This window comes from Sinohyriopsis cumingii, chromosome 6, assembly GCF_028554795.1.
Source record: "Sinohyriopsis cumingii isolate HCF-2022 chromosome 6, ASM2855479v2, whole genome shotgun sequence".
NCBI lineage: Eukaryota > Metazoa > Mollusca > Bivalvia > Unionida > Unionidae > Sinohyriopsis > Sinohyriopsis cumingii.
The window spans coordinates 145,460,618-145,470,942 of NC_142966.1; the positions used below are offsets into that span (position 1 = coordinate 145,460,618).

Here is a 10,325-nt window from a genome sequence, read left to right on the forward strand (position 1 = left end):
TGCATTTTATTTTTATTTCCTTCTTGTTTTATTTACATTCTATTTGTGTTTGCATTTTCTCTATCATGTCTTCATTTTTCCTGTATCATGTCATCACTTTTCATCTATCATGTCATCATTTTTCATCTTTTGTCTAAGATTTTTTTACATTTTGCATTTATTACATCCATTCATCAATTACTTGGAAGTTGGTGCTTAAGGGAGAGAACTATAGTTTTACGTCTTGTCTTGATGAAAGTGCTTATTAAAATACAAAGGACATTATTGGATTTACAGTAAATTAAGATATAACTACATGCAGAAAGTATCATACAAAAGTTACAGAGCATTTTTCAGGAAATATTATCTTTTGTTATTATGTGATTCAAATGAAGATATGGAGTTGTTTTAGCACATTGGTAGAGTGTCAGACTCATAATTCAAGGGTGGTGGGTTCAGTACCAGCCCAGGTTGGTTGCCTTGATGTGTCTTTTTGGAAAAGACACTTATTTCCCATTTCTCTGGTATGATATAGCCAATGATGTATTAGTATTGCAATTGAAACTAACATAAAAAATGCAGTGAAGATTATACAATACAAGTGCAGCCATGGGTGATGATGATATCACACAAATAATGTTTTTATACCTGCCTTGAAAAAATCGATCCTGGATTATGATGCAAAAGTGCTTTCAACCACATAAATTTAGAGGCATTCTGAAAATATTCAATTAACAAATCCATTCATGAAATGCATTCATGTTTTGTTCCTGTTTTCATGTATCATTCATTCATTGTTCCGTGTTCTGCAGTTTACATTTGCTCACTGCATTTTCTTGAAAAAGTATGAATAATTTAATTTGTGTTTATTCTACATTGGGTTTGCATTCATTCTGTATTCTGTTTTTGTTTCAGTGGTAAGATAATTTCAGGTACTGTAATATATTTTCATGACTGCAACCTTGGAAAAGTCAAAGCTATTCAAAATTTAAAACAAACATTTTGGCCTGCAGCTCGTCAGCTTTTCACATTTTTCATGCATATATTGTATATAGTTGTAGATTTCATGCTGAAATTGTTTTTCAGCAGACCCATTTGCGAAAGGTTATTGGTGGCGAGGAAGAAAACAGTGCTCTGGTTAATGATCTACAGATGACTCCAGAAAACTCGGACAACGAGGCTGACCAGTCAAACCAAGCAGAAGAAGATGATATCCTTGGTAAGTACAAGGATATAAAATCACAATGTTTTCAAATTATTAACTGTTCAGAGCAGCAATCGTATAACTTTTGGACTTGAGAACACAGTTACAGTTAATAGTAATATTAAATATTTATCAGGTAGAATATAGGCCTATCATTAGGCTTCTTTCTTTTCACTTTTTTAGTTTTAATGATGTCTGATAAGCTGAGTGAATATTTCTGCATTTTTCTTGCAAGAATGTAATTGCCATCTACAGATTTACTTTGCTTTCAAAGTATTGTTGATAAAACAAAATTGATTATATATTACTTTTCTTTCCCACAGGGAAGCTTAGTGATTCTGAAGATGAGGGTCAGAGAGACACCAGTATGGAAGTGGAACAGGACCAGGACTATGTACAGGAAGGAGAGGGATACAGTCAAGAGGAAGGAGAGGGGGAGGAGGAATTGCCCGAAGATTATGACCCCTCTCTTTACTATAGGGCAGAGGAGGGACAGGGTCAGTATCAAGTCCCACCAGTACAAGATGAAGATGAGAATAGCTTTGACCCATCCGAGTTCTTCAGGCACAGTGCACTGGCCAGTGAGGCAGAAGCAGCAGGGCAGCTACAGGGAGAGGAAGATCAGGAAGACATGGCAGACATTAATACAGATCTGCAGGTGTCCGAGTCAGAAGGAAGTGATGATGCTGAGATGAATCAGATCCCTGGAGCACAAGAGGAATCTAATGATGGATTTGATATTGATGAGTTCTTACAGTGAACAATGAAATTTTTTCCAATTGGCATTGCTAAAGCATAATGGTGGATTGCATAAGGATGAGTAGCAACGTTGAAGAATAGATTTAATGCTACAACTAAAAATGAGCTTTCAGAAGGGTCACCCATTTCAGCAGTTGCTTTTTGAATTGGCTGAATTCCGTTTATACTGGATCTGATATTGAAAAGCATTTGTACTAAGGAGTGTATTCTCTGTAAGGGATGCTATTGAAAAGCATTTGTATTAAGGGCTGTATCCTGTGTGTGGGATGCTATTGAAAAGCATTTGTACTAAGAATTGTATCCTGTATGTGGGATGCTGTTTAAAAGCATTTGTACTAAGGAGTGTATCCTCTGTGTGGGATGCTATTGAAAAGTATTTGTACTAAGGAGTGTATCCTGTGTGTGATGCTGTAGAAAAGCATTTATACTAAGGAATGTATCCTGTATGTCGGATGCTATTGAAAAGCATTTGTACTAAGTAGTGTATCCTATGTGTGGGATGCTGTTGAAAATCATTTATACTAAGGAATGTATCCTGTGTGTGGGATGCTATTGAAAACCATTTGTACTAAGGAGTGTATCCTGTATGTCAGATGCAATTGCAAAGCATTGTACTAAGGAGTGTATCCTCTGTGTGGGATGCTATTGAAAAGCATTTGTCAACTTGCTTTTGAGTGCCATACAGTAACAATGAAGAAATTGCTATGAAAGAGTTTTTCAGATGAGGAAAAGTTCTTTTTCGTTTCAACATGGCAATTTTAATGATGGAATTGATACAGAAGAGGCTTGAAGATACAGCGAGGATGCATTAGCAAGAATGCATTATAATTTCATTTGGTCTTTTTTTAATAATGGATTTTGAATTTGCAGTGAGTATTGGATGATTCTGATTGGCTATTACAGTGGTCATGTTAAACTTTGCAGTGAAGCAAGGCAGTTCTAACAAGGATACTTGAATTTAGTTTATGTTTACAATGCACTTATAGGTACAACATAAATTTATAATGATTTGTTCACTGTGAATTAGTGTCTGCAATAAGAAATCAACTGACCAAAGGATTATCATCTTTATTAATAAATCAACAGACGCTGGATTAATAAGAAATCTGTTGATACTGTAGATTATTGTCTGCATTAAGAAGTCAGCTGGCAAACTGAATTGGCATCTGCATTGATAAATAACTGACACACTGGATTAGTTTGCAGCAAGGAATCAAAAGAACACTGGATTAGTGTTTGCATTAAGAAATAAACTGACACTGGAGTAGTGACAGCCTTAAGAAATCCACTGACAAACTGGATTAGCATCTGCATTAAGAGATCAGCTGACAAACTGGAGTAGTGACAGCATTAAGAAATCCACTGACAAACTGGATTAGTGTCTGCTTTAGGAAATCAGCTGACAACTGGGTTAGTGTCCACATTAAGAACTCAACTGATAAACTGGTTTAGCATCTGCATTAAGAGGTCATCTGATGAAATGGATTAGTGTCTGCATTAAGAAGTCAACTGACACTGGATTAATGTCAGCATTAACAAATCGATGGATACACTGGATTAGTGTCTACATTAGAAAATCAACTGATCCACCAAGAATTCAGCTGACACACTTGGCATTAGAAGACTGAAAACAATAGATCGGTTTATTTTTTATTTAAAAAAAAGAAAGACCTAAGCTGTTGTGTTGGAAATTCAGATTTTCTTTTTATTTGATTGTGATTCAGTTTTGTCATTTAATATCCACTGCTTACATAATTGGATAGTTATGGAACTTAACATATTTCTTTGGGATACTGATGAACATCTCTAGTTCTCCATAGCGTTGAAAGCCAAGGTTGATCTACATATTAAAAAAACATTGATTTTTAGGGTCATTCAATCGGATTTCCAAAAATGTTTGTCTGGTAGATAAATCTGTGAACCTTTAATTTTAGGTGACATGACTAAATGGACACATCTTAAACAAAATAGAGTATCATGGAAGAGGGTATGCTGTGTAATTTAAGAGCATTATGTCGTGTGCAGATGTAATTTCAAAGAAAGTGCCTGAGTGTCTTTTGAAATTTCAAAAGTAAAATTTGCATCGATCAAGTTTATACCCGAAATGATGTGCAGTATTAAAATCGCACCATAACCATATGTCCAGGATGTTGTAGGCATCATGTCATAACAAGTCATCCATTATGTCATCAGGTAGTCTCATGTAAGATTCTATACCTATTTCTGATGATCTTCTCTGAAGGAAAAACTGCATGCATATATATATATATATATATATATATATATATATATATATATATATATATATATATATATATATATATATATATATTTGTTCATTCAACAGGGTATCAGTAATATATTCATTATTCCTTCAGGTGCTTTTACATCATGATCATGGATGCTATGTAAGTAGATGCATTATACTTTCAAAGTATTTTTGTCAATAATTTTAAATGAGTTTCTTTCCAATTACACCATTGTTTATGGGGCATGATATAAATAACTTCTTTACACTTGTATAGAAAAGCACCTTTTGTAAGACTGACAAAATCATTAAACACCCTTCATAATCCTTGGCTAAGCTTAAGGGGAAAATATTGACAATAATGTCCTTAATATCAGTCTGTCATGAAAGTGCATCACTGTATTGATACAGTGTATAATGTGGTCCATGCAAACTAAAGCAACCAGTATAGGTTTCCTACTGTCATATTATGAAAATGTATCAGACTGTGTCTATTGATACAGTGTATAAAGTGGTCCTTGCAAGGTAAAGCAACCAGTGTAGGTTCCCGACTGTCATATTATGAAAATGTATCAGACTGTGTCTATTGATACAGTGTACAAAGCATTGTATTTGAATTTATCATGGATTAAGAAATTTTAATTTGATCTAGTAAGGTCTGGCTGTAGATTATATATGAAATAAAAATATTTTTATTCTCTTAAATATTCATTATTGGTTAATAATTTATTTAAGGGAAAAACTTTCAAGTTTCCTCCTGAACAGTTATGTAGATGTTTATTAACTTTTAATAGCCTGAGATATTCTGTTCTTCTTTGATATCTGTATACTGTCATTCTCTTTCTTTGTTCATTTTTGATTGACCTGCTGTAATTTTAAAAAATTCATATTGTACACATATCAATGCATCCTTCACCTTTTTTAATTGTAATCCATGCCCTTTTTAAGTTTAAATATCTTACCATTTAAAAATTTAATTTAGTTTCCTTTTCTTATATTATAACTTTTTTGCATCTGCTTGTACCAAATTTGGTTACTTTGGCACCTCTTTCAATGAAGTTAAATTTAGACCTAGTAAGAATATGTTTCAAGTTTTTGACTTACTATTAATATTTTGTATTCTTTCCTAAAAGGTTCTCATTTTATCACAGCATTGAATTTGAAGTAATTGTTCACATGTTCGTATTATCGGGAGGATAATAGTGTTCTATGGCTTACAAGCTGTAATTAAAGAATTCCATCTAATGATGGGTTACTGTTTTCAAGGATTTCTTTTGCTCACATTATTCCTAGATTGATAATTTTTTATGGGTAGTTTTGCCTCTAAGATGTTGCTATACTGCAATTCTATGTCCTTGTATATATTTATCACTCTTGATGCAGGATTCAATGTAATATTCACTTTTGTATGTCTTGCATAACAAGATTTGAAGTTGAGTTAGTTACGTGCATCAGTTGGTATGATATTTACTGTTTAACAGGACACGAGATCTGGAAATGAAAATGACACATTTAATAATTATGTAAGTCAGTTATTATTCTTGTTAGATCTCCTTGGAACGTTTTTATTTTAAATGTCACATGTTTGACTGCCATATTAATTTTAGGAAAAATGTTCATCAAGTACCATTCAAATTTCTGAATCATATATATATATATATATATATATATTTGTGTGTGCATAAGTGTTTGAAAGTGAGGAAGACATTTCAGCTGGCAGAAAAGTCTGTTGAGTTATATCAGCAATCATGTTCATGATTAAAGGATGGGAGTAAGTCCTTCAAATGTGATAATAAATTTGAAATTAAAAAAATGACATAGTTTTTCTTGCAAAAAGCCACATAGCAGAAATATTTGCAGTTTTGTGTGGAGGGTCATATATTGCATTCCAGTGTCCTTCTGTCCTGTAGATGTATATATGTACATTCCTTGTACCCTGTATATCAAAAAAAAAATTCTGCAGAGTAAGTTTTCAAGGATTTCATGATGGCTTAATAAATATAGCAGGAAGACCTTGGTCAAACTCAATTATTGTAAGTGGGCTCATATTGCAATCATAGCTGCCACCAACCTCATGAATGAAGCATTGCAATCATAGCTGTCACCAACCTCATGAATGAAGCATTGCAATCATAGCTGCCATCAACCACATGAATGAAGCATTGCAATCATAGCTGCCACCAACCTTGAGACTGAAGCATTCCACCCTTTGCAAAAATAAAGTGCACAGGAGGATTCAGAAGACAAAATGATAATTTTTTTCTCTCACTTTTATGCTAATGTTATAGCTATATCAACTTATAATTGACAACCCATATACAAGATTTACATCAGTTAAATCTTTCACCTAGATATGTGATATCATACCTGTCACCTCCTAACATCTGCTAGATTTGTCAGAAAATATTGACCTTTAAATCCATATTGTTTTATTCCTCTATCTATACTTTGACCCTCTCTGTCTGTATTGAAAATTTTGCATCCATAAATTTGTGTATTTTTTTTACACCATTGTGGATGCTGACTATGCCATTTATCATTTTGTTTTATGCAAAACCTTAATATTTTTCATCGCTGGCTCATTTTGAACTTTAATTTTGTAATTTGCTATCACGGCCTTAATTTGATACAATTTGCACCTTTTGTCTACTTCATAACCAGGTGCATTAAGTGCAAGAAGTTATGGATACAGTGGACATAAGACTTGCCTTGACTGTCTGAAGGATAACAGGAGTAGAAAGAGTTTTAAAATCCATGGTTATTATGGTGACAACCAGCTTTGAAAAACCAGTAGATTATTCTGGTTGTTGAGTAAATTACTACAATAGCTGAAATTATTTAACAGTTTTGTCATGTGTGTGCGTGTATATATATCTATATATATATCTATATATATATATATATATATATATATATATATATATATATATATATATATATATATATATATATATATATTACCATACTTGAAACTCATGATCAGATGAGTCCTAGTAATGGAAAATGTCTCACATGTTGACACGCTTATTTAATCTGCTTTTAATTATGTATCAAATGGATGATATTTGAACAATTTCCGTTTGTTTGTTTTCTATGATGATTCTTAGTTCAATAAACCTATAATGGTTCTCTTGGGAAACCAGACTTGTTGTTTTTTCTGTCAACTTTCTAATATTTGGCCACTTTTTATCGGAAATAGATCTACATTTTACGCAGATCTTTGTTTATATCATTATTGTTCATTTTATCATTAATCTGATACTATTATTCCTGGGTCTAAAAACTAACTGTAAAATTTCAACTTGTGATTTTTCTTTAGTCATTACCCACTAAGCCAATGCCTTATGCAGCAACAATTGTGAATGACTTGATTCTTTATACCTTCAATATACCTTTAGCAAAGTCAGTCAATGATTGGCTGCTTCTTTGTAGTGCTTAATATGGAATAATTTCATTGGAAAATGCTCATAAAAGGTAATTGCATTTGTACTTGTTTCTCAGAATATTTTGTGAACTTTTTAATTAGTCTTTGTTAATAAATAGAAGAAAATACTTAAAACATTTATAATTCTGATTGCATGCATTTAGAGGATATTGCTTTTGATTACATAAAGGAATATGATGATCACCATCTCACAATATATATTCATCACTTTGATGTTTAATGTACCATGTTCCTTGAACCATGAAAGCCATCTGCATCCTCAGTACTTTGATCCACATCATAAAAAAACACCTCAACAGAATTGGACCAAATTTTAAAGGAAGCATGTCAAAAGGGTCTCCAAAGTTTGTACAACTGACGCTGGCCCATAATCAATATGTCTTCTGACTGCTGCACTAAAAATATTTTGTAAACAACTTGTCTACCATAAACTGCTCGACAGGTTAAACCAAATTTAACATTAAACACCCTGACACGAAGGCCTTTGAAGATTTTTACAAAAAATGCAAATTTACTATCATAAATGGCAACAGAATTTAACTGCTTTTCACAAGTATAAACAAAAAGATTTCATCAGTTGGATGGTTTTAATGTCATTTCTAATGCAGTTTTGGCTACATCATGCATAAGAATTGGAACCTGGTTGTATTTCTCCTTTGAAGATGTTCCCCAATCACATTACATTAGGAATATAAGCCTGCTACTTTGCGAATCCAGCCTTACTATGACACAAAAACGTCTTATCCTGTCTATTCTAGAGAGACAAAGGGCAGTAACTTTTGTCCATTACATCCCCTCGATACCACCAGGTGTCGCCAGTTTTTAGCTTCGCTGCTGTGGTGACATAAGACAGTTTCATAAATTAGCCCCTGGCAAATTTCGTAAGGCTATGGTGTGACTTTTTGAGCTATTGTGTAATAATTAAAGATATGGATAAATTTGTGAATTAGGTCTTTCCGGCTTGTATTGTTCTTGAAATTGATGTGAGGCATGCACACCTCATGCAGTCCTTGCACAGTATGTAGCCAGTGAAATACCAATAGTCGGTTAGAAAGCAGAGCTAGTGTCTTAAAGCAATAGACATGTTGGTTCAAAGCAAGTAAAATATCTCAAAAACTGCCTGGATGACAACTATCTTGAATTGCATCAAGCTGTTAAGTACACAATGTTTATCAAAATTATCCCTAGGGAAATGGCTTGTGTTTGTACTGTTAGCATCACATGTTCACATGTTCTCAAAAAAGGCATTCGGACATGAAAAATTAATGTATAAATTTGGGGGTGGGGTGCATCAACTTTTTATTGTATGAGTTTCCACTGACTTGTCAAGTGAATGATGTTTTTGTTTCGCTTTATAATGCCTATCCAGAAATATAGACCTTTTTGACCTTACTAGTATATTTTATTTTTTAAGAATTTTTATATTAGGCAGGTGTATGCAACATCAAATTCGTGCATAAAACCTCCTTTGCCCCCGTGTGCAGAGCACATGTAGTGCAATAGCCTCTGACAAAAAAAAAATCCAGCCCTTTTTGCATTCCTTTGGGCCCGTCCAACATTCATTTTGGATTTATTGTGCAGATTTATCGATCTGCTGCAGGTTGTTTCCTTTAGTTTACAATTTCTGCCAATTTTTGAGTGATTGTTCACTTGTTGGGACTTTGTCTTGTAAGACCACCTTCCCACAACGCCATCATTGACCTTATACAAGGTCATTACGAGTTAGCGTACCTTTGACTTTATTCGCTTACTCCGTCAGTTACGGAGCTTTTATTAGTGAAATTCTGAAGTGCTGCTTGATAATTATGCTTAGTTTATTCATATTTAACGCAGCTTTTGATAGAATTATGATTTAATTATTAACTAAGCATTGTACATAAGTTTACAACAGGGCCATATGTTTCTGGTACGACACTTTAGTTACACAGGTGCTCGACGCAAGCTTGATGTTGAGAAGAAAAAAAAAACAATAATCTAAAGCAAAACATCATACAGAGTAACAAAAATACCTTAGATTACCCCCATGACCCGTTCTGACAAAGGGCCCTCTCTATCATAATATATAAGAGAGAGGGTACGGAACTTCCAAATACTTGGTTCCACTCATGACCCTCGATTTCCTTCTGCTTTTTCCGTTTTTAAAGGCACACAACCATACTATATTGCTTGTTTTACTCCTGGGATATTTTTCTATTCATCAAGCTATTATTGACTTTTCTGGGTTGTACCAAACTGAAGTTATGGGCTCCGAAACATGCGATTTTCGCGAATTTTTACTGCTGAGACAAGTGCGGAAATCGAGGGTCAAGGATGGAATGAAGTATTTAGAAGTTCCATACCTTCTCTCATATATTATGGTAGATAGGGTCCTATATCAGAACGGGTCATGGGGGTAATCTAAGGTACTTTTGTCACAGTGTATAATTTTTTCCTTCAGATTATTGTTTTTTCTTCTCAACATCAAGCTCGCGTCGAGCACCTGTATTTAGTTAGTGACATCTGTTTGTGACGAGATTGTTTTAGTGACCTAGTAATTTCAACACATTACTAGCTTCTGGTTTAGTTTGTGTTCTCTGTCGTTTCAGCAGAATATCGATCGAAATGATCTACATGCAACTTCAGAGCATGGAAGTCTACCATGACTATTGTTTTGTTTATGATATGTATACACTGTTTTTTTATATGCAGCG

At 33.7% G+C, this 10,325-nt stretch overlaps 1 protein-coding gene across 4 annotated transcripts in view; it reads left to right on the plus strand.

The window, feature by feature from the left end:
* The window catches only part of LOC149798201 (transcription initiation factor TFIID subunit 1-like), a 154,610-nt gene extending 147,281 nt beyond the window's left edge, over nucleotides 1-7,329 (plus strand). For 3 of the 4 annotated variants that reach the window (XM_089963286.1, XM_089963289.1, XM_089963287.1), the window contains 2 exons: nucleotides 1,066-1,198; nucleotides 1,507-7,329. In XM_089963286.1, the coding sequence (XP_089819412.1) occupies nucleotides 1,066-1,198; nucleotides 1,507-1,943 (570 nt within the window). In that variant the 3' untranslated portion in view covers nucleotides 1,944-7,329. The remainder of the gene's footprint in view (nucleotides 1-1,065; nucleotides 1,199-1,506) is intronic. The other variant, XM_089963288.1, reaches the window with a different exon arrangement.
* Nucleotides 7,330-10,325: the final 2,996 nt, after the last annotated feature.